Source organism: Oncorhynchus masou, chromosome 31, assembly GCF_036934945.1.
Source record: "Oncorhynchus masou masou isolate Uvic2021 chromosome 31, UVic_Omas_1.1, whole genome shotgun sequence".
NCBI classification, from domain to species: Eukaryota; Metazoa; Chordata; class Actinopteri; order Salmoniformes; family Salmonidae; genus Oncorhynchus; species Oncorhynchus masou.
This window is the reverse complement of record NC_088242.1, coordinates 49,930,730-49,955,566: the sequence shown is the minus strand read 5'-3', so window position 1 is coordinate 49,955,566 and position 24,837 is coordinate 49,930,730. Positions and strand designations below refer to the sequence as shown.

The following is a 24,837-nucleotide window of genomic DNA, read 5'->3' as shown; positions in this document are numbered from 1 at the left end:
TTGCAGAAGTCTTGAAAAAGAAGGGTCAACACTGCAAATATTGACTCTTTGCATCCACTTCATGTAATTGTCAATAAAAGCCTTTGACACTTTGAAATGCTTGTAATTATACTTCAGTATTCCATAGTAACATCTGACAAAAATATCTAAAGACACTGAAGCAGCAAACTTTGTGGAAATTAATATTTGTGTCATTCTCAAAACTTTTGGCCCTGACTGTACAAGTCGATGGCTTCTTATTAACTGTTTCTCATTAACTGGGTATTATATGGGGACATTCCTTCACACCTCGTGCGTAAATACGTAAGCCACCGTGCGCTAACAGCGAGGTGCTGTTCAAACTGTCATCACTCTAGACACAAAGTTCATCCACTGGGTCAAAATATCTGATTCAGAGTTAAAAGTTTACAAAAGTTTTTTTTCTTCCGAACCAACTCTGCCCTGCGTCATGGAAAGGCACTAAGATGTGAGGTTTCGACCTCTCTGAACATAGGAGTGTCATTACATAGAAAACATAGAGCATGTTACGAATTCCCTGAAGGTTGGTGACTGATTTCAGCACCTCACAATCCTGAGCTGTCCACTCTACTCCCTATCCCCCACAACCAGAGCCTTAGAGTTTAGGGGGTACCATAAACCTGCCTTGCAAACGCTCTAGCCCTGTTTGTACCTTGTGCTAACATGGGTCCTTTGTCCTGATCTTGTCTACATTCGGATTGTGCCCACATTTCCATAAATGTGTCTTCACATGGTATTAAAATGTCTCAACCATCCACTGTTTCTGCATTGTGACCAGATTCTTGTCACTTCCTTTATGCAAATTATTTCACAGCTATTCCTTTGAAATAATGTCTTTATTGTAAGACATATTGATGTAATCAGTCAAATGGTGCCACCTGTCAATTTTGGGGTGGAATAATGAGGATTTAAATTCTTTCTCTGTGTAGATACGTCTACACTTGCAAGATATCCAGACATGCGTCTTGACTACCTCAGAAAGGTGGGCACAATGTTCTCATCACAGTCTGTCCTTTATTGTGTCCACATTTTTATACAGGAGTAGACAATCAGAATGTCGACAAGGTCAGGACAAATTATGCAAGTTAGAACCAGGTATAAATGGGGCTACTGACCTGTGTGACTGTGTCCTGATAGGTTATTAGGGATGTTACGAGGGGGGCGGACATCTGCCCATCCTCTTGAGTATACAGGTTACCCAATACATGCAGTCCACCTCAAGCAGTGGCAGAGCAACATCTGTCTCTGCCCATCAACAACTGGACTCACTCATATCTCTGAACTTGTGGGATGGTTTGCATGCCCAAAGTGAGTTGTGTAGCATGTATATATTGTTCTTAGTAGTTGCATTATGCATGTTGCCTCTGTATAGCTTGTAACCTGTAAACTTTCAGAGAAGATATTCATACAATCCTTTAGTACTGCTCTTGGGATAGGTACAGTATATTCATTGCCTTTAATTTCCTTCTACAGAACCTACCTTTCCCATTTTTCATCCCCATATACTTTGTCAATGTGTAGTAATTAAGTTCCCTGTTTGTCAACTCTAGGTCAGCAAATACTTAGAGCCGGGTTGCTCTCTTTCACAGCATGTATAACCCGTGTACATGGATTACAGTGTGTTCTTCCTAATGATCACGGGGGTGTATTCTAACCGCTCTGTACACTGGTGCACAAGACCAAATTTGTTTCTTACTCGCTCGGTGTGAATGCCTGTTAGTTGACCCCGAAGCCATCGTTAGTTTGACGAGGAACACACGTTTCTGTTTGAGAATGTGTGGAGCTAAGGGCGGTTGATCAATGTGGCCTATGTTTTGTTAGATCCCCCCCCCAAAATTATTTCCTATTTGTATTTTCTCAGAATGAATACATTGGCATTGAGGCAGGTGGATGATTGTTTTCACAGGTTGTCTGTGTTCAATTTGCAAATCTTGACAATTCTTTGAATGTCTGATTTCAAATTACAGGTAACTGCCAAGATAAAGGAAACATCAAGTGTCTTAATAGTGCGTTGGAGCCAGCACGGGTTGCCAGAACCGCTTCAATGCTTAACGTAGCCGGGGGGTGGGAGCCTGAAACTACATCCCCTGAAAACCAGAGGCTAGCATAGATTCTACAAGTGTCTGGAACTCTATTGGGGGGGATGCAACACTATTCTTCCACAAGAAATTCCATAACTTTGTGTTTTATTGATGGGGAAAACTGTCTCAGGTGCTGCCCCGGAATCTCCCATAAGTGTTGAATTGGGTTGAGATCTGGGGACTGACACACTTTAAACCCCCTATGTTCCTTTGAGACCCCTCTTCCTAAGTCACAAATATTGTATTGTAGTCATGGTAACCAAAATAATGGGCAACTGAATTTTAATCTGAATTGTGTGTTAAAAAAATTGTCAGGCACATTTGTTTTTAAAACACACTATTTCAAGTATGTATTTACAAAAGATACATTTGAGTAAAACAGCTCTGACAGACCTCTTAATACATTAAGTAGAAAGTGACAAACCCCAGCTGCAGTGAGACCATCAATATCTGGGTTGTGGAGACATCTGATGCATTCGTTTTAGCTCGCCCAGTGCCCCAGGTGGGTGGAAATTTTCACTTTAGGAAGGAATAGTTTAAAATGTGTAAATTCAACTCACCTGGTGTCCTGGACTAGCTTAAATGAATGTACCCATTTGTGACCCGTTGTGCGCACAGGGCAATTCATCTTCAACAGCTTAGTATTTAATGATGCAAAACATTCTGAACATTGCAGATAGAAATGGAATAAATACAGCTGACATAATTCACTATCTGACAATCATATTTGCTCTACACAATATCTGAATGTTCTGTAAAGCTACATCCTCCTGAACAGTACCCAGGTGTAACACAACTCTAAAAATTCCAGAAACTCTTCATCAAGGTAACCAAAACACTTCTCTGACTGTACAGACAACATTCTAGAAGAAAGACTGCTGTAACAGATTCAAGACTTCTCCTCCATAGCGATGTCCAATCCAGTGGTTGGTTCAGTCACGTCAATCATCATAATCAGTCGATCAGGAACGGGTAGTGACACAAAGGGCCCAATTCACCCATTGGGCCTTGAAATAAAGTAGTCCCTTAGTAACAATTGTCCATCGATGGCAACCAGGTTATGAGACCATTTCCGTCAAAGGAAACTTTACGATACCAGTTGTATTCATAGGCCTGCCCAAAGAAACATTGTTTTCCTTTGAACAGAAAGAGGTTTCTGATTCACAGCTTTGACCTTTAACATGGGAGTAGTCTTGGCTAGTAGTTGACCAGTAGAGAAAAGTCAACAATATAAACTATTATCAATAGAGTAAAGCCATTTCATATCCTCCAATCCAAAGATGTTCACTGTTATACCATATTGTTGCTCTCGCCGACTTTGTCCACAAACTGAAAAAAAAGATACAAATGTGTTATCAGAAAACCACAATCTTTGTCATTTAAGGGTGGTTCACCGGACACCGATTAAGCCTAGTCCTGGACTAAAAAGCAAGCTCAATTAATAATCTTAATTGAAAGTGTTTTTTGTTGTTGTTCAGGACTAGGCTTAATTTGTGTGTAGAAAACTTGCCCCTGGAGACAAAGGGCAATGGTGCAAGGCGCAAAGAGCCGGAAACAGCTGACTTTGGCAATTCTATGAACTTTATCACATTACACATGGTATTACACATGGAACTTAGATACTTACTCCACTAATCCCTGGGAGGTTCAGTATGGACCCGAGGACAGGCAATCTCCTGATGAAGCCTACTGCCACTGGGAAGAAGCCCCTGGGAAAGAGAAGAGTGACATTTGGGGTGAATCTCAAAAGTATTTCTTGATTTTTCAAATCATGTTCCCTCACCTACTTCACAAAATGTTAGAGGGAAGCGAGGAGAGCATTGGAGAGGATCTGAGGTTCCTTCTCCTCCAATGTTCTCCTTGCTTCTGAGGTTTTGAGAGATGAGAGAGAGGAAACAGGGAATCAAAAAAACATAGCCAAACATTTGAACCAACTTATTTTTTGGCCAACTGTCCATTTCAGACCCAACTGACCTGAATAAGAGGAAGAATCCATAGATCTCCAGCACCACTCCAATGATAGGCCAGCCAATCAGAACCACCAGCACCCCCCCCAGGAAGAAAGTTGTGGCTTTAAATTTGTGTCTCTGGAAGAAGAATTTGAAGGTACGCTCCAAGCCGATGACAAAGGACAGGCCTGCTACAAACAAGATCTGACACACAAACACAGGGGTGAGAAATAAAGCTTAGAGGATTTTTAGAATCCCATGACAGTATGCTGCACTACGAGCCTGGCAGCATCCAAATTGATCTAGCTTCATCTCATTGCCGTTTCACTTCAACGGTGAAACGTAGTAGTGAAAGCATTTTGGATGCAAGGCTAGTGCAGTACAGTATGTCATTTCACTTAATTTAGCTATGTAAACAACTGGAGGACACGTACCACCTAGACAAGTCCTAAAACAGTGGTCTGTTCAGAGATACTGATAGTACTAGTACTGTAATTTAGTAGGCAGTGCAATACAACAGATAATCAAAGCCCTCCACAACCAGGGCCTAAAATTAAGATTTTGTCATTGGCAGGTAGAATATCTAATTCACCAGCCACATTGGCAGGTGGTCACATTAAGGGATCTATAGTGTGAGCATTTCATAAGAATATTCAAACGTCAAATATGCGCACATGCGAGTTGTGATTTATACTGTAGAAAAATAAATGCTGCAGTAGCTGTTTAATAAGTATTTTTGCCATTTTGTTTTATTATATGGTATTTGCACAAAGAACTATGAATCGTAACCTCGCACAGCAACACTGCCTGGCTGAAAAGTGCTGAAAGATTTGTTTTTAGAAGAAATGCGCACAGGCATAAAATGGTTCTAATTTACTCAAAAGTTTACTAAAGTGAGACTTTGTCCTCTTGTTTCTTGGCTATTTACATTTTCTTTACATACTAGTTTTTTTATGTTTGAGTTTGCTTCTAGTGCTAGCGAAGAAGACACGTCCTCGGCTACTAGTCAGATTCTCGGGAAACGCTAATTTCACGCCCCTTTTTCATAGCAGATGAGGAGAATTTATGTAGCAGATTAGGATAATTAACATAGCAGGTTAGGAGACTGAGGTTAAGGTTAGGGAAAATGCTCTCCTAACCGGCTATGAAAATCCCTTTGTAATCAAAGTGGCGTGAAAAGAGTGTGGGCTCATTTGAGTGGTAAGGCGAAAGCAACCCACTGTAGACGAACGTCAAGAAGTGAAGTCAGGGGAGGTGCATCTGCCACAGCCGAAAGTCGGACAATGTAGTTAGGCTAGGCTCAGATCAACATGGCAGTGTCAACATAGCTGCTATTGTTTATCAATGTCTGTCTGTATAAATGTCAAAATAAAATTTTCTATGCCCTGGAAATAATTCATTGGTTAGACTAGAAAGGTCTCAAATATCACTTTTCATTTATATCACCTGTAGCTTTAAGATATGACAAAGTTGGTTCCTGTTGTAGTCATGTATTTTGCCACTCTCACGTGACCATAATGCGTTTTGGCAAATTCTGCCCCACACAATGCAGGTGATGGCTACTGCATGGTGCCGTTGGTGAGAAGCAACTTCATGATTTTTGTAAAGTTCATGGAGTCGACATGTAGTCGCAAACCGGACAATTTTAATAACCATAATGCAACACACTCTGAAAGGTGGTGTCAATTACTTGACCAAAGTGATCCGCTTTAACTTGCCCCGTCCCTAAAATTCTCACAGGCACTGCACGTGATGACTGGAAAGGCCCCGTTACCACAGTAACCTTAAAGGGGCAGCTGAAAATGTCTCATCTGTGATATTTTGGTTAAAAGACTGCTGACAAAATATTTAAATTACATTGCGCAACATTCCAAATGTCTTACAAGAATTATTAAAAACGCAGAGCAATCTCTTGCTGTACGTACAATATTGTGTGCTATAACTTGGAAAATAAATAAAACTTGGGATGACACCATAATGATGTTTGTTTCCAATAAGATCCATTTCTTTTTACCTTTATTTAACTAGGCAAGTCAGTTAAGAACACATTCTTATTTTCCATGACAGCCTAGGAACAGAACTGCCTGTTCAGGGGCAGAATGACAGATATGATACCTTGTCAGCTCGGGGATATGAACTTGCAACAGTTCAGTTTCAAGTACAATGCTCTAACCACTAGGCTACCCTGCCACCCCTTGTCCTGTGTATATATCGTATTCTTTGTATATAATTTGTACATATTTTTAATTTCCAACTACGGACTGAACATACTCTCCTGCAACCCACCTCACCCAATGTGGTATGGATCTGCTATTTTTCATACTTTTGAACCAGAACCCACTTCAGAAGCTAGCCAGCTAACTAGCTACTAGCTAGTAGTCAGTTTACCACTGCTAGCGATCATCACCGTTAACTCGGACCTTAGCCTGGCCAATTCCTACCAGTCTGCACAGCTCGATATCAACCCAGAGCATATCGGACTGCTATCCCGAATGTCAATATGCCTTGTCTATTGCTGTTTTGGTTAGTGATTTTTGTCTTGTTTCACTGTAGAGCCTCCAGCCCTGCTCAATATGCCTTAACTAGCCATTTTCTTCCACCCCCCACACATGCGGTTACCTCACCTGGCTTAAATGGTGCCTCGAGAGACAAAACCTTTCTCATCACCACTCAATGCCTAGGTTTACCTCCACTGTACTCACATCCTATCATACCCTTGTCTGTACATTATGCTTTGAATCTATTATTCCGCTCCAAGAAATCTGCTACTTTTACTCTCTGTTCCGAACGCACTAGACGACCAGTTCTTTTATCCTTTAGCTGTACTCTTATCATACTCCTCCTTTGTTCCTCTGGTGATGTAGAGGTTAGCCCAGGCCCTGCAGCCCCCAGCATCACTCCCATTCCCCAGGCGCTCTCATTTGTTGACTTCTGTAACCGTAAAAGCCTTGGTTTCATGCATGTTAACATTAGGAGCCTCCTCCCTAAGTTTGCTTTATTCACTGCTTTAGCACACTCCGCCAACCCGGATGTCCTAGCCATGTCTGAATCCTAGTTTAGGAAGAAATTTCCATCCCTAACTATAACATTTTCCATCAAGATAGAACAGCCAGAAAGGGCATAGTTGCAATTGACTGCAGAGATAGCATGCCGAGTTCTGTCATACTATCCAGGTCTGTGCACAAACAATTTGAGCTTCTACTTTTAAAAATCCACCTTTCCATTAACAAGTCTCTCACCGTTGCTGCTTGTTATAGACCCCCTTCAGTCCCCAGTTGTGCCCGGGACACCAAATGTGAATTGATCGCCCCTATCTATCTTCAGAGTTCGTACTGTTAGGTGACCTAAACTGGAACATGCTTAACACTCCGGCCACCCTACAATCTAAGCTCGTTGCCCTCAATCTCACACAAATGATCAAGGAACCTACCAGGTACTACCCTACATCCGTAACCATGGGCACCCTCTTAGATATCATCCTGACCAACTTGCCCTCTAAATACACCTCTGCTGTCTTCAACCAGGATCTCAGTGATCACTGCCTCATTGCCTGCATGCGTAATGGTTCCTCAGTCAAACGACCACCCCTCATCACTGTCAAACGCTCCCTTAAACACTTCAGCGAGCAGGCCTTTCTAATCGACCTGACCTGGGTATCCTGGAAGGATATTGACCTCATCGCATCAGTTGAGGATGCCTGGTCGTTCTTTAAAAGTAATTTCCTCATTATATTAAATAAGCATGCCCCTTTCAAAAAATGTAGAACTAAGAACAGATATAGCCCCTGGTTCACCCCAGACTTGACTGCCCTTGACCAGCACAAAAACATTCTGTGGCATTCTGCATTAGCTTCGAAAAGCCCCTTGATATGCAACTTTATGCAACAAAGTCAGGAACCAATATAATCAGTCAGTTAGGAAAGCTAAGCTAAGGCTAGCTTTTTCAAACAGAAAATTGCTTCATGTAGCACTAATTCCAAAAAGTTTTGGGACACTGTAAAGTCCATGGAGAATAAGAGCACCTCCTCCCAGCTGTCCACTGCACTGAGGGTAGCAAACACTGTCACCACCGATAAATCTACGATAATCGATAATTTCAATAAGCATTTTTCTACGGCTGGCCATGCTTTCCACCTGGTTACCCCTACTCTAGCCAACATCTCAGCACCCCCTACCCCCACTTCTCCTTCACCCAAATCCAGACAGCTGATGTTCTGAGAGAGCTGCAAAATCTGGATCCCTACAAATCAGCTGGGCTAGACAATCTGGACCCTCTCTTTCTAAAATTATTAGCCGAAATTGTTGCTATCCCTTTCACTAGCCTATTCAACCTCTCTTTCATATTGTCTGAGATACCCCTCTTCAAAGGGGGAGACACTCTAGATCCAAACTGTTATAAACCTATATCCATCCTGCCCTGCCTTTCTAAAATCTTCGAAAGCCAAGTTAACAAACAGATCACCGACCATTTCGAATCCCAGCATACCTTCTCCGCTATGCAATCTGGTTCCCGAGCTGGTCATGGGTGCACCTCAGCCACGCTCAAGGTCCCTAATGATATCATCAATAAAAGACAGTACTGTGCAGCCATTTTCGACCTGGCCAAGGCTTTCGACTCTGTCAATCATTGCATTCAATAGCATTGGCTTCTCAAATTACTGCCTCGCCTGGTTCACCAACTACTCCTTAGATAGAGTTCAGTGTGTCAAATCGGAGGGCCTGTTGTCCGGACATCTGGCAGCCTCTATGGGGCTGCTACAGGGTTCAATTCTCAGGCCGACTATTTTCTCTGTATATATCAATGATGGCGCTCTTGCTGCAGGTGATTCTCTGATCCACCTCTACGCAGACGACACCATTCTGCATACATCTGGCAATTCTTTGGACACTGCTAACAAACCTCCAAACAAGCTTCAACACCATACAACACTCATTCCATGGCCTCCAACTGATTTGAATTGCTAGTAAAACTAATTGCGTGCTCTTCAACCGATTGCTGCCTGCACCCTCCAGCCCGACTAGCATCACTACCCTGGACGGTTCTGACCGAGAACATGTGGACAACTACAAATACCTAGGTGTCTGGTTAGACTGTAAACTCTCCTTCCAGACTTACATTAAGCGTCTCCAATCCAAAATGAAATCTAGACTAGGCTTCTTCCTATTTCGCAACAAAGCCTCCTTCACTCATGCTGCCAAACATACCCTTGTAAAACTGACTATCCTACCGATCCTTGACTTCGGCGATGTCATTTACAAAATAGCCCCCAACACTCTACTCAGCAAATTGGATGTAGTCTATCACAGTGCCATACGTTTTGTCACCAAAGACCCATATACTACCCACCACTGCAACCTGTATACTCTCGTTGGCCGACCCACACTGCATATTCATCGCCAAACTCACTGGCTCCAGGTCATCTATAAGTCATTGCTAGGTAAAGCTCCACCTTATCTCAGCTCACTGGTCACCATAGCAACACCCACCTGTAGCAAGCTCTCCAGCAGGTATATTTCACTGGTCATCCCCAAAGCCAAAACATCCTTAGGCCACCTTTCCTTCCAGTTCTCTGCTGCCAATGACTGGAACGAATGGCAAAAATCACTGAAGCTGAGTCTTACATCTCCCTCTCCAACTTTAAGCATCAACTGTCAGAGCAGCTTACTGATCACTGTACCTGTACACAGTCAATCTGTAAATAGCACACCCAACTACCTCATCCCCATATTATTACTTACCCTCTTACTCTTTTGCACCGCAGTATCTCTACTTGCACATCATCATCTGCACATATATCACTCCAGTGTTAATGCTAAATTGTAATTATTTCATCTCCATGGCCTATTTGTTGCCTACCTCCCTACTCTTCTACATTTACACACACTGTACATAGATTTTTATATTTATTTTCTATTGTGTTATTGACCGTACGTTTGTTTATGTGTAACTCTGTGTTGTTTGATTTTGTTGCACTGCTTTGCTTTATCTTGGCCAGGTTGCAGTTGTAAATGAGAACTTGTTCTCAACTGGCCTACCTGGTTAAATAAAGGTGAAATAAAATAAAAATCCTCCACGATATCACAACTCAAGTGACCAATCGAAGCTCACCAACGCTTCCAACCCATACTGGGGATCCCGAGTAGGGATTGGAATTGTCAAAGACTCCAGCCACACTAATCATAGACTGTTCTCTCTGCTACCGCATGGCAAGAGTTACCGGAGCACCAAGTCTAGGTCTAGGTCTTAGAGCATGGCGTTTGCAACGCCAGGGTTGTGGGTTCAATTCCCACGGAGGACCAGTATGAGGGAGGGAAGAAATATGAAAAAGTAAGCAGCCACATAAATCGCTCTGGAGAAGGGCGTCTGCTAAATGAGTAAAACGTAACAGCCAATAAGGGGGTACATTTGGGTTCATTCTCGTGAAAAAAGGAGGTGCACATACATGTAGCAGGGCAACTATCGCAAACATTAGGATTATGTAGTAGGCTATAACTCACATTTCCAATGGCAAGAAGAGCTTTGTCAAAAAACAGGATCATCCCAAAGAAGAGGAAGAACACGCCAAAGCCTGTCAACCCCATCCCGATTTCTGTGGAACCAAAATTGTAAGTCAATACATTTTTATTTATTATGGATCCCCATTAGCTGCTTCCAAAGCAGCAGCTACTCTTCCTGCGGTCCAGCTAAATTGAGGCAGTTTATACAATTTTAAAACATTACAAAACATTCACAGATTTCACAACACACTGTGTGTCCACAGGCCCCTACACCACTACCACAAATGGGCGGCAGGGTAGCCTAGTGGTTAGAGCGTTGGACTAGTAACCGGAAGGGTCCGAGTTCAAACCCCCGAGCTGACAAGGTACAAATCTGTCATTCTGCCCCTGAACAGGCAGTTAACCCACTGTTCCCAGGCCGTCATTGAAAATAAGAATGTGTTCTTAACTGACTTGCCTGGTTAAATAAAGGTAAAAAAAAAAAAAAAAAAATCTACAGTACTAAATCTATGTGTATGTATAGTGCGCATGTTATGTGTCTGTGGCAATGTTTGTGTTGCTTCACAGTCCCCGCTGTTCGACAAGGTGTTTTTTAAATCTAATTTTACTGCTTGCGTCAGTTACTTGATGTGGAAAAGTGTTCCATGTAGTCATGGCTCTATGTAGTACTGTGTGCCTCCCATAGTCTGTTCTGGACTTGGGGACTGTGAAGAGACCTCTTGTGGCATGTCTTGTGGGTTATGCATGGGTGTTTGAGCTGTGTGCCAGTAGTTTAGACAGACAGCTTGGTGCATTCAACAAGGCAATACCTCTCATAAATAAAAGTAGTGATGATGTCAATCTCTCCTCCACTTTCAGCCAGGATAGATTGACATGCGTATTATTAATATTAGCTCTCTGTGTACATCCAAGGCCCAGCCGTGCTGCCCTGTTCTGAGCCAATTGCAATATTCCTAAGTCCTTTTTTGTGGCACCTGACCACACGACTGAACAGTAGGTGCGACAAAACTAGGGCCTGTAGGACCTGCCTTGTTGATAGTGTTGTTAAGAAGGCAGCGCATCGCTTTATTATAGACAGACTTCTCCCCATCTTAGCTACTACTGTATCAATATGTTTTGACCATGACAGTTTACAATCTAGGGTTACTCCAAGCAGTTTAGTCATCTCAACATGCTCAATTTCCATGTGATTTATTACAAGATTTAGTTTAGGTTTAGGGTTTAGTGAGTGTTTTGTTCCAAATACAATGCTTTTAGTTGTAGAAATATTTAGGGCTAACTTATTCCTTGCCACACACTCTGAAACTAACTGCAGCTCTTTGTTGAGTGTTGCCATCATTTCAGTCGCTGTAGTAGCTGACGTGTATAGTGTTGAGTCATCTGCATACATAGGCACTCTGGCTTTACTCAAAGCCAGTGGCATGTCGTTAGTAGAAATTGAAAAAAAGCAAGGGCCCTAAGGGCCCTACCCTTGGAAATTCCTGATTCTAACTGGATTATATTTGATAGGCTTCCATTAAAGAACACCCTCTGTGTTCTGTTGGACAAGTAACGTTTTATCCACATTATAGCAGGGGGTGTAAAGCCATAACACATACGTTTTTCCAGCAGCAGGCTATGATCAATAGTGTCAAAAGCTGCACTGAAGTCTAACAAGACAGCCCCCACAATCTATTTATCATAAATTTCTCTCAGCCAATCATCAGTCATTTGTGTAAGTGCTGTGCTTGTTGAGTGTCCTTCTCTATAAGCATGCTGAAATTCTGTTGTCAATTTGTTTACTGTAAAATAGCATTGTGTATCTGGTCAAACTATTTTTCCCAGAAGTTTACTAAATGCTGGCAACAGGCTGATTTGTCGGCTATTTGAGCCAGTAAAGGGGGCTTTACTATTCTTGGGTAGCGGAATGACTTTAGCTTCCCTCCAGGCCTGAGGGCACACGCTCTCTCGTAGGATTAAATTGAATATGTGGCAAATAGGAGCGACAATATCATCTGCTATTATCCTCAGTAATTTTCCATCTAGATTGTCAGACCCTGGTGGCTTGTCATTGTTGATAAACAACAATCATTTTTTCACCTCTTCCACATTGACTTCTATGAATTCAAAAGTACAATTCTTGTCTTTCATAATTTGGTCCGATATACTTGGATGTGTAGTGTCAGCGTTTGTTGCTGGCATGTCATCCCTAAATGTTATTATCTTGCCAACGATAAAGTCATTAAAGTAGTTTGCAATATCAGTGGGCTTTGTGATGAATTAACTATCTGATTCAATAAATGAAGGAGCTAAGTTGGCGTTTTTCCCCCGAAATTTAATTTAAGGTGCCCCAAAGCTTTTGCTATCATTCTTTATATAATTTATCTTTGTTTCATAGTGTAGTTTATTTTTATTTAGTTTAGTCACATGATTTCTTAATTTGCAGTACGTTTGCCAATCAGTTAGGCTGCCAGACTTAATTGCCATACCTTTGCCTCATCCATCTCAACCATACAATTTTTCAATTCCTCATCAATCCAAGGTGATTTAACAGATTTTAGTCATTTTCTTAATGGGTACATGCTTATTAGTATCTGGAATAAGTAGTTTCATAAATGTGTCAAGTGCAGCGTCTGGTTGCTCCTCATTACACACCACAGACCAGCAAATATTCTTTACATCATCAACATATGAATCACTACAAAAACTTCTTGTATGACCTCTTATACACTATATTAGGCCCAGCCTTTGAAACTTTGGTTTTCCTATTGTGATTACCACATCCTATGGATTTGGATACTGCTTTAAAGCAAATATTTGCAGTGTTAGTAAAAATGTGATCAATACATGTTGATGATTTAATTCCTGTGCTGTTTGTAACTACCCTGGTAGTTTGATTGACAACCTGATGCTGGTTGCAGGTACTGGTTACAGTTCAAAGTTTTTTCCTGTGTAGGCAGCTTGATGAAAGCCAGTCAATATTTTAATCGTCCAGAAAATATACCTCTCTGTTGATATCACATACATTATCAAGCAATTCACACATATTATCCAGATACTGACTGTTAGTACTTGGTGGTCTATAGCAGCTTCCCGCCAGAATGGGCTTTAGGTGATGCAGATGAACCTGTAGCCATATTACTTCAACATTATTGAACATTAGATCATCTCTAAGCTTCACAGGAATGTGCTTCTGAATATAGACTGCAACACTGCCTCCCGTTGGCATTTCTGTCTTTCAGGTAGATGTTATAGCCATGTATTGCTACCACTGTATCAAAGGTATTACCTACGTGAGTTTCAGAGATAGTCAGAATATGAATGTCATCTGCAAGTTATTGCCTTCATGGACCTTGTTTCTTAGGCTACATATGTTAATATGGGCTATTTTTAGCATTTTTCTAGGTTGCTTGATTGTTTTTTATGCTTAACTGGGAAGCTTATCAGAGGTAGACTTAATCATGTTATTTACATGTTATACATTAAAGTCTAACTAGCTACATTGTTTCCATTGACATTGATTGTCACCGAAAGCATCCATCCATATACTCTTTCTTGTCCGCACATCCGTTACTTTATAAGCAGGAGTAGGTAGGTAACTAGCTATCGCCCATGATTTAACTAGCAGTGAAATAAGTTCATAATAGGTCGTTCATAAAACGGCGATGGGCCCAACTGATCCCATTCATTCAACCTGGCTAGCTTGAAGGACTGCTCACAGAGAGAAGATACATCTACGCTTTAAACATGTCATTTATAAATTCAAAGGTCTTACTCTGTGAATCTGTTAGAGAAATCATTTTTGTCGGGAAGGGTAGCGATTGGAAAATCACTTGTGCTCATTCAATAATCGTTAGATAGCAGTAGCTTGTTGAAGCAGAGGAAAAGCTGGCGCCACGTCTTCTTCGTGATTCATGCATTCACGCACGCTCAAATGACACGTTCACGGGAAACAGTTCTGCGCGGTGCTGCGTAGAGATTTAGTTGTGATTAGAAAGTCAAGATATGGGGGATGTGTGTGTTGCTATTTGTGAACAGAGATCTGTATATAATGACGAGATGCCCATGTCTCCGCCCTAACAAGTTGAGTCGTTGTCCCAAAGATGGGAAGGCAGGCGACAAGGTCCCAGATAAGCCCATATAAACAAATTAGGTTTATCTTGGACAAATTTTGTCAAGAGTGAATCCTCTCGCTTCGCCTCTTCCTCTCTGTTGTGGATATGTATTTTGCTACTATGTATCCTTAACCCCAACACAATTCTGCCTGGACTCAATACAACTGTGATTTATTTTAACGTTACATCGCCATCTTTATGGGAAATGTGGTTCTCTGCTTGAAAAATATAGCTACTACAACATCCATGCGTGTGCAACCCGGAAGAGTGCAGCCGGTGACGTGTTCAAGAAAATACTCGATTCGTTAAAAAATATACATAATTACAGCAGAAAACCTCCGTGTTTACACAATATCCTCGTTAGGAATACTCGTAGGCTATTTTCTCCCAATAACTGCAAACATGAGTACCATTTTTGCAGTACTTCTTGTTTTTGTTGGGTGCTGCAGCAATGTTGTGTTTCTGGAAACGCTTGTAAGGTCAGTGATCAACTCTGAACTCCTCAACAACAACTATTGACAACTAGGCTACTAGCTTGATTGAATGAGGTTAGCTACATCTTTAGAAATGTTATGCATTCTGTAAAGAACAAGTTTATATAGGCCTAGCTAAGATGTTGCAATGCTTAATATCCAATAATCTAATATTTAGGCTAGCATATTTCCTAATAATTAATGATATTCATGTACACTTTTATATATTTTTCCTACTCCCAGAGAGTTCCCAGGATGTGGCAACATTGTGACCTTCGCTCAATTTGCCTTCATTGCATTGGAGGGGTTCATCTTTGAGACGAACTTTGGAAGAAAGAAACCAGCCATCCCTATGAGGTAGGTATCCTAATGCAGTGGTTCCCAAACTGTGGGGGACAAAAGGGGGATACCTAGTTAGTTCTACAACTAAATGCTTTCAAACTGAAATGTGTCTTCCGCATTAATCCAACCCCTCTGAATCAGAGAGGTGTGGGGGGCTGCATTGCTCAGGGGCAGAATGACAGATTTGTACCTTGACAGCTCTGGGATTCGATCCAGCAACCTTTCGGTTACTGGCCCCACACTCCTACCCGCCAGGCTACCTGGGGTCGGCGGTCCCCCTCCTTTTTAAAGGAACTCAGTTCGGCATTAAATTTATTCTTGAAAGTTGTAATAGTAAAATGGACAAGGTGCAATTTCGAAATACATCATCAGTTCCTCTTGTCATGTTAGTCTTTGCAAACCTTGGAGAACTTTTCTCTCCACCTATGTGCACCTACTTCGTAAACTTTCATTCATAGGCTAGTGTAACAGTATAGCTTCCGTCCCTCTCCTTGCCCCTACCTAGGCTCGAGACAGGGACCCTCTGCACACATAGACAACAGCTACGCTCGAAACATCGTTACCCATCGCTCCACAAAAGCCGTGGCCCTTGCAGAGCAAGGGGAACAACTACTTCAAAGTCTCAGAGCGAGTGACATCATCGATTGAAACGCTATTAGCGCGCACCCCGCTAACTAGCTAGCCATTTCACATCGGTTACACTGGTTATAGCAAACTCATGATGGGAATAGGGAAGATTTCAGTAACATGTAGTAGCCTAAACCTATTGATGTTACGTTGAACTGGGTGAATGGAATATGAATGACAGTCATCCAACATGCTGTAATAGAAATAATGGCATGCTCATGAAAATAAAAATCGGCATACCTCATAATAAATGGCACTGATCGCCACTGTTGGAGAGCTATTTATAACTTGTCAGAAATGTCCAGATCAACTAGCCCATGTCAGCTAATGTTTTTTTTATAGAGGTTTTTTAGCCCATAGATATTGTTTACATTTTTTAGTCACTCAAATATCACATATATACACATTAGAAATGGAAAAATTTGTAGAATTGCAAGAAAATTTGCTTTAAAACTGCACAATTTTCTTTGCACCCCGTGACAAAATGTGTAGAATTGCAGGAAATAAGCTTAAACCTGCAAAAGAGGGGTGTGAACAGTTTGTGTCATGAACAGTGCTTGTGCCTATAGAAATAGACGAGGCGTGAGCATGGGGGTGGGGAGGGGGCACAGGATATTCCCCAATGCTTAAAATTTTTGGGAACACCTGGCCTAATGTATGAGAATGTAGCTACAATGATGGAATTATTGAGCTGTCTGTCTGCCTGTCTGTCTGTCTGTCCGTCTTTCTCCCTGTCCTGTCAGGGATGAGAAGCACAGTTTTCATTTCAACCTTTGTGTTTATTTCTTCTTAATAGCAACTATGTAATCATGGTGACCATGTTCTTCACAGTCAGTGTGATCAACAACTATGCTCTCAACTTCAACATCGCTATGCCTCTGCACATGATCTTCAGATCTGTAAGTATACCGTTACAAATGTTCTGATGGCTCTTAACTCAACATCTGATGCTTTTAGTACCACTTATTACCAACATCTAATAATATCCCTTCTTGATTGACAAATGCCTTGTGTTGTGCTTATATCTTCACAGGGATCGTTAATAGCTAATATGATCCTGGGTATAATAATTCTGAAGAAAAGGTATCCCCCGCATAACTTCTCTTTACTTGGCTGTTTTACAAACCCTTAACATGTTACTGTTACTCTAGAGATGTTACTAATTTGTTAGTCAAATTAATAGGCTACCTTTGCCTTTCTGCAGCATGAGCTATAGCATCAGAGGAATGTATTGCTGCCTTTGTCACTATTTTACATGATCATGATGGCTGCTGTTGAAATGCCTAAAATGTCTGGCCTGGTCTGGTTGTAAAGGAGGTTCTGAAACTATGTACAGCATCTTTTCCCTGCAGGTATTCAATGAGTAAATATCTCTCCGTAGCGATGGTGTCTCTGGGCATCTTCATATGCACCATCATGTCCGCCAAACAAGTGGTGAGCTCTTCATAATATTAACATGTTTCTATTCAACCACACACTTTGTTTCCATATGCAGCTGCAATGTCTAGTAGTTCAGTTGTTACACATTTGTTACAGCTACTACAATCTGTTATACATATACAGTAGTCAGTACATATTTGTTTATATTGTACAGGGAAATATTCAGTAAGTTTTTGTGCTGTTACATTTCCTGCTATTTAGTGACCTCTGTTTTCCACTTTTCAGAATGTAGGTACTAAGGGCTCAGATGATCAAGGTGTATATGCCTTCCTGCACTGGCTGATAGGTAAGTCTTACATGAACTTTTACATGGAGTCTTCTCAGCCAGATTTCTTTGTTCCAGAATGACTTGCATTTTTTATAACAAGATCTTTACCTTGCCTCGACTAGTTGGGACTACCTTTATCTGAGAACTGTACACGGATTGTTACTGTTGTTGACAAAGGGTGGACAATGGATTGAAATAAGAGCATACAACTCTGACAAACACAAACCCTGCATACATATTTATAGGAAATTACGGGACTTGCAAGTCCTTAGTGCATAATCTACCCCATTCCCATTTTAAACTGGCAATGATTAATGCAATTATTAATACAAGCTTAAGGCACAGACACACCGGTAGGATTGTAGTGTCTGCTAGCCGAGAGTACTTAGCACCTCTGAACAGAGGGCTGGCAGTCATTTTGCAAACCAATTCTACATGTGAAAAAGACTGCAGTCAGCAAACAAACAAACGGCCCCCTACTGTACAGACCGACAACCGACAACTGTCTCTCTCTATGGTTAAAGTATCCGTTTCTCAATCATGATATAACTGATCTTCTGGGTTTGTTGTTGTTCTTCTAGGTATCGCCATGTTGACCTTTGCACTGCTCATGTCTGCGAGAATGGGCATTTTCCAGGAGACCCTATACAAGCAGTATGGCAAACACTCCAAGGAGGCTCTCTTCTATAATGTACGTGTCAATCCCAAAACTCCTGTATGCATTCCAAACCTGTCAGGTGTTGTATACTTGAAAGGCAAAGTAACTCACAAAAGTAATTGTAATTTATCCCCTGACAATGGGGATATTTAAGCTTTACTTTTCTCACCAAACGTTATGCGCCACCCTACAATTGTTGATCTATATTTGGTGCAAACAAAGTGTCTGCATTTTCAGTGTTGTGTGTATTGATAATAGGGTGTTTTATATGTATACTTTACTCTATATATGTATCTTCTCTGCAGTTGTAATATGTGTCATTGCTCTCTCAGCACTGCTTGCCTCTGCCTGGGTTCCTGCTTCTGTCCTCAGACATCTACAGCCACGGTGTCCTCTTCAGTCAAAGCAGTGAGTTAAATACAGTCTTGTAGGAAAGTTTTGTATGAAAACATCAAAGTATCCAAATGAAAACATCAAAGTATCCTCCTCATTGAGTAGAGTTGCAAAGTTTCCAGGTTATTCAGAAAACTCAGTTGAAGGATTAATGGGAAATTGCTTCACTAACCTCAATAATTTATAGTTATGTCTGTTGGTGTCTTTGCTTAACCTGGTTCCACATCTGTTTGGGCTGTCTTGACAATAACCATAGGAGTTAGCAAGACAGCCCAAACAGATCTGGGACCAGGCTAGTCTTTGCTCACTGATGTTATGAATGTTATGTTGAATTCACATTGTCCAGAGTTGGCCTGTAGCCTAATTTACATTTGTCTTCCAGCTCCTGTAGAGGTTCCTGTGATTGGCCAGGCTGTGCCGGTGTTGTGGCTGTACCTACTGCTGAACGTCATCACACAGTATCCTTTACAATACTTTCACAGTGAATACTGTATTTGTCTGTAGTCACTACACACAAATAAAAAATTTAAATCATGTTTTATTGTCACATACACAGGATAGATGCAGAGAAATGTGTTGTTTTACAGGGTCAGCCATAGTAGTACGGCACCCCTGGAGCAAAGTAGGGTTAATTGCTTTGCTTAAGGGCACATCAACCGATTTTTCACCTTGTTGGCTCAGGTATTCGAACCAGCGACTACCTGCTTGCCGCCACGGTAAGGATTGGAGGTTGTTTTTCTTTAAGCTCCTGTAAAATCTCACTTTCACAGTAAACACTGTATGAGTAGTCACTGAACACAAATTGGCATGCTTGGAGGGGAATTCTTCCCATTGGAAACAAATTAGACTAATCCAGAGTTTTATTTTACAACGCTGCTAACAAACACACTGTTACTGACGTCTCTGTATACTAGAAGACAATGCACATTCACCTTACAAATTGCAATGCAAAAACACTCTCTCTCTCTCATTCACATACACACACACATTTTAGACCTGTTTTTATTAAACATATACCATCATCCTCTACCAGTCCTTCACCCTCCTCAGATACGTGTGCATCCGCGGTGTCTTCATCCTGACCACAGAGTGTGCCTCTCTCACCGTAACCCTGGTGGTGACTCTGAGGAAGTTCATCAGCCTAATCATCTCCATCCTCTTCTTCAAGAATCCCTTCACCGCCTGGCACTGGGTGGGCACTGGTGTAGTCTTCCTGGGCACCCTGATCTACACGGAGGTCTGGACTAGCATCTGCACGGCGTTAAGAGGAAGTGAAAAGCTGAAGAAGAAAAAGACGTAGTAATATGCAGTAAAGAAGGCGGAGTGATACGCAGCACTTTCGTCAATTCCTTGCATCCTCTCTCTTTGCTTCAAAAAGAATTGAAGAAGAGGATCCACGGGGGGGAGGACTGGGCCAACGTCACAAGAGAGTGCCTTTGACTGCACTGTTGTGTGTGTACATTTGTTGTGGGTGTGATTGCACACACTGGAGCCTGTTTCCCCCCTCGCTCTCTACTGCAGTTGCAGTAGGAGCAGGTTGGTTTTTAATAGAATCATCATAAAAAGTGTATTGTTTTCATTGCTTGAACAATTACCTTAGAAAAAAAGCCTTCGCACTAGGTTTCTCACTTAACCCATTTTAAGGACATAACCTTGACAAAAACTACCTTGTTGACTGAATAAGTCATGGCAAGATTTTTGCAAAACTGATTGTATGGAGATACCCTACTGTTTTGTTAGTTTTGTTTGTTTGGTGAGCTGTATTTATTTAGGTGTTTTGCTAAATATGAGTTTTTCTGAGCTGTGACTCAAAAGTATGTGTCTGTCAACATGTAATTGAACACCAGAAAAATTATTATACCGGTATATGGACAAAACATATTACTGTACTCTGATTAGCATAATTTTGAAATACTAAATTACAAAAAGTGAGTTCACCACCTCATTGCTATACAAACTGATGTTAGTGAAACACAAAAATTACAAGTATTATCATGTATTCTGAATATGATACTTGCTCAGATTTTATTGTAGGAATATTTCATCAGGAGGATGTTTGTCCTTTCAAAATAGTACTTGGCAGGTCCAGCAACTTTGTCTTAAAAAAACCCAAAACCATGCAAATGCATTTTCCTACACTCCAGAATCACTGCACCATTAATTCTCAACCTACTGAAATAAAAAGTTCTACCCTATACATTTGCATTGTATTGCATAATATTTCTGTATGTATATTTCCATACAATGACCCACTTACAATTAAAAGGAAAATATTGTACTTACGTAATAGTTTCAGTGAAATGCACTTAATGTACCCTGGTCAAAAGGAAAATGTGCATAGTAGACTCAGCCTGGTCTCATAAACTAGACATAGTATAGCAAATGTAAATCCGGGACACTCAAATTAGCATATGTTACGTTTGATGTGGTTACATAAGACAGATGGTTATTTCAGGCAAGTAGTGCAGTTGGTTGGGGTGGATGTGTGCAACCCAAAGGTTGCAAGTTTGAATCTCATTAGGGACTTTAGCATTTTAGCAACTTTTCAGCTATTTATTTTCTGCTTTCTAACTACTTAGCATGTTAGCTAACCCTATCCCCTAATTCCTCGATCACACCGACAGCATTATTGCATTTTGGTACACCAAACTATGTTCATTCCCCAATGGAGCGCTGCGTTTGCCTTGCAGCATTGCATTGCAAAGGCAGTTGCAGTGCGTTCTTTGTGGTGCATACATTAGATTTATTGTACACATCAAATTGTATGCGTGACGGCTTGACAGAAATGGTAGCAGAAGGTGAATGTTGAACTTTTGTTGCACACATATCCAGATGATGCTGCGTGCCATTTTGCTCAATGACGCTGTCCGTGTGATCAAGGCATAACCCTAACCTTAACCCTTTTTAAAATGCAAACGTCGAGCAACCTTTGCGAGTTTGAATCTCAACACAGACCTTAGCGTTTTAGCTAATGAGCAACGTTTCAACTACTTACTACTTCTTTGCTGCTTTGTAACTACTTAGCATGTTAGCTAACCCTGACCTTTAACCTAACTCCTAAATATAACCCTAACCTCTAACCCCTAGCCTAGCTAACGTTAGCCAGCTAGCTAACATTAGCCACCTAGCTAGATTTAGTAACATACATTTTGTAAATTTGTGAGATATGGTACATTTAGCATATTTGCAAAATATTGCACGTTTGCTAAGTAGTTAGTACTCAGTGTCAGAAACCCAAAGGTTGTGAGTTCGAAACTCATCACAAACAACTTTAGCATTTTATGGAATTAGCAACTTTCAACTACTTACAACTTTTTTGTTGCTTTGTAACAAATGACCATATTAGCTAACCCTTCCCCTAATCTTAACTCTTTTAGCTAATCCTTCCTCTAACCTTAACCATTTTAGCTAAACCTTCCCCTAACACTAAACCTATATTTAACCCTTTAACCAAAATCCTAAACTTATCCCTAACCCCTAGATGAGCTAATGTTAGCCACCTAGCTAGATTCGTAACATCATAGGTTTTGCAAATTTGTAACATACTTCGTTTTGCAAACTCGTAACATATTGTATGGTTTTTTAATTAGTAACATATAATACGAATTGTAATTAATAACATAACAAATGAAATGGGTGATGGACATCCACAAATTAATGCATAGCCTACCATATGAAACGTAACATACACTACATGACCAGACGTATGTGGACACCTGCTAGTCGAACATCTCAATCCAAAATCATAGGCATTAATATGGAGTTGGTCCCTCCTTTTCTGCTATATCAGCCTCCACTCTTTTAGGAAGGCTTTCCACTAGATGAGCATTAGTGAGGTTGGGCACTGATGTTTGGCAATTAGGCCTGGCTCACAGTCAGTGTTCCAATTCATCCCAATGGGGTTGAGTTCAGGGCTCTGTGCAGGCCAGTCAAGTTCTTAAATACCGATCACGACAAACCATTTCTGTATGGAACTTGCTTTGTGCAAGGGGGCTTGTCATACTGATACAGGAAGGGCATTCCCCAAACTGTTGCCACAAAGTTGGAAGCACAGAATCATCTATAATGTCATATTATGCTGTAGCATTAATATTTCCCTTCACTAGAACTAAGGGGCCTAGCCTGAATCATGAAAAACAGCCACAGACCAGTATTCCTCCTCCACCAAACATTACAGTTAGCACTAGGGCAGGTAACGTTCTCCTGGCATCCGCCAAACCCAGATTCGTCCACCGGACTGCCAGATGGTAAATACCGGAGGAAAGTGGAGTGCTCGTCTTGAGCTTTGTGGGTTGTACGTTACACCATGCCCAAACCGGATGCGCGTGCGCCATCGTGCGCAAATTGATTTAAATATTTTATTTAGAAGTTGCTTCTATTTGTGACACCGAGCGTGCTGCAAGTCCTGCCTCCCATCTCCTCATTGACTTTAAGAAGCATATACCCACTTGCCATTTCCTCATTGGTTATACCCACGCGGGTGATTAAAAGATGAACTGAGGTTGGTCGGTCGGTTGCGGTAATACACCCTATTATGAATCCCCATATAAATTCCAAAGAAGAAAAAGCTTGAAAGGAGGAGAGATGATTAGAAACAATTCGGTTGACCGTTTTATGTGTGGATTAATTGTCGGAGTAGAGGACCTTGTGCATTTCAGGTAAAATAACAACTCAACATTTATATCCCAGGACAAATTTGCTAGCAACAGCAAGCTAGCTAAATAGGACAAATTAGCTAGCAGCTGCAAGCTATCTAGCTAAAATGCCATAAATGTTTAATGCTTTACAACCTGTCCCCAAAATAATATAATTGGTTCAGAGTTTGTTTTGATATTTCAACCTGCCTGTCATGATCATGTTTGCTGTGTGGAGACAAAATCAATTTGCGCACGATGGCGCACGCGCACCGCGCGACCTGCGATTTTAGTGGATCTGATTGGTCAAGACACGCAAAGAGCCTACAGCAGCACTCTGATGTGAAGGACAGGGAAATTGTGGGCGAGTTGATAAATCATAAAAAGAATGGTATAAAAAAAACAGCACTTTGCCCGTTAAATTAAGTCATAAGTGCCGCCTCGCAATAACGTTTTCCGACGGCCCTGCTGTAGACCACCTATCTGTTGCATTTCTACTCTGCCACTTGGAAGGTCGCTTTAAGTTTTCAAAAAAGAAGACACAAGTTTTCACGATGGGCACAATGACAGAAAAAATACGATAAAGCGAAGTGTCTGTCTATGCTCGCGCCTCATCCGCCTGCGGGGAGACCAGACACCTGCACCCAAGCGTCGCACTTTGCTTTCGTTCTCGTTTAAAAGGAACATTATGCAAGTTTGACTTTTCTCATTTGAACCCGATGGCTGAATCTTGGTGATGTAAGTCAAATTATTACAGTTATCCAGTTGGTTTATTATTTGATGCTGAAATGCGGTGCGTGTTTTATTATAAGCACGTTGAAAGTAGGCTAATATGTTGTATTTTATTGTAGCTTCAACATCGGTGTTCCAACGATATGTTTGTTTGTTTGTTTTATTAAATTAGCTATAAGAAAATTGTTCTAGACTATAGTGTGAATTGACGCTGCGCCATGTTTTTCTTGCCAAGGGAGGGTGTTTTCATCCCTTGCCTCACGGCTCTGACACTTGGGCATTGCCCAACGTCCGCATTCCCCATCATGTTGCGCAGGTACAATTCCAGGGCTGAAGTACTCCGAATACCCGCGGTGAACGTTTTTATCTACACTATATATACAAAAGTATGTGGACACCACTTCAAATTAGTGGATTCCGTTGTTGACAGGTGTATAAAATCGAGCACACCGCCATGCAATCTCCATAGACAAACAATGGCAGTAGAATGGCCTTACTGAGGAGCTCAGTGACTTTCAATGTGGTACCGTCAAAAGATGCCACCTCTCCAACAAGTAAGTTTGTCAAATTTCTGCCCAGCTAGAGCTGCCCAGGTCAACTGTAAGTGCTGTTATTGTGAAGTGGAAACATC

At 41.3% G+C, this 24,837-nt stretch overlaps 2 protein-coding genes across 2 annotated transcripts; one reads left to right on the top strand and one right to left on the bottom strand.

Moving 5' to 3' along the window:
* Nucleotides 1-2,419: 2,419 nt before the first annotated feature.
* Nucleotides 2,420-14,530, bottom strand: LOC135524072 (vesicle transport protein GOT1B). Its single transcript, XM_064951242.1, has 5 exons — nucleotides 14,300-14,530; nucleotides 10,546-10,637; nucleotides 4,074-4,252; nucleotides 3,727-3,808; nucleotides 2,420-3,428 (listed from the first exon to the last, which is right to left on the bottom strand). Exons 1-5 carry the CDS (start codon nucleotides 14,322-14,324, stop codon nucleotides 3,390-3,392), a joined length of 417 nt encoding a protein of 138 aa, XP_064807314.1. The 5' UTR covers nucleotides 14,325-14,530; the 3' UTR covers nucleotides 2,420-3,389.
* Nucleotides 14,531-14,632: 102 nt separating this feature from the next.
* Nucleotides 14,633-21,081, top strand: LOC135524071 (UDP-xylose and UDP-N-acetylglucosamine transporter-like). Its single transcript, XM_064951241.1, has 10 exons — nucleotides 14,633-15,118; nucleotides 15,356-15,469; nucleotides 16,878-16,980; nucleotides 17,115-17,164; nucleotides 17,434-17,515; nucleotides 17,747-17,807; nucleotides 18,371-18,480; nucleotides 18,780-18,855; nucleotides 19,223-19,298; nucleotides 19,891-21,081. The coding sequence occupies exons 1-10, from the start codon at nucleotides 15,042-15,044 to the stop codon at nucleotides 20,138-20,140; spliced, it is 999 nt and encodes a 332-aa protein (XP_064807313.1). The 5' UTR covers nucleotides 14,633-15,041; the 3' UTR covers nucleotides 20,141-21,081.
* The last annotated feature ends 3,756 nt before the right edge of the window (nucleotides 21,082-24,837 follow it).

Coding starts and splice junctions, on each gene's coding strand:
- LOC135524072 (XM_064951242.1), bottom strand. CDS start 14,324: ATGATTTCTCTAACAGATTCACAGA. Junction 10,638..14,299: donor TTCTCTAACAGATTCACAGA/GTAAGACCTTTG, acceptor TTGGTTCCACAG/AAATCGGGATGGGGTTGACA. Junction 3,809..4,073: donor GGATTCTTCCTCTTATTCAG/GTCAGTTGGGTC, acceptor TCTCTTTCCCAG/GGGCTTCTTCCCAGTGGCAG.
- LOC135524071 (XM_064951241.1), top strand. CDS start 15,042: ATGAGTACCATTTTTGCAGTACTTCTTGTTTTTGTTGGGTGCTGCAGC. Junction 15,119..15,355: donor TTTCTGGAAACGCTTGTAAG/GTCAGTGATCAA, acceptor TCCTACTCCCAG/AGAGTTCCCAGGATGTGGCA. Junction 15,470..16,877: donor AAACCAGCCATCCCTATGAG/GTAGGTATCCTA, acceptor TCTTCTTAATAG/CAACTATGTAATCATGGTGA.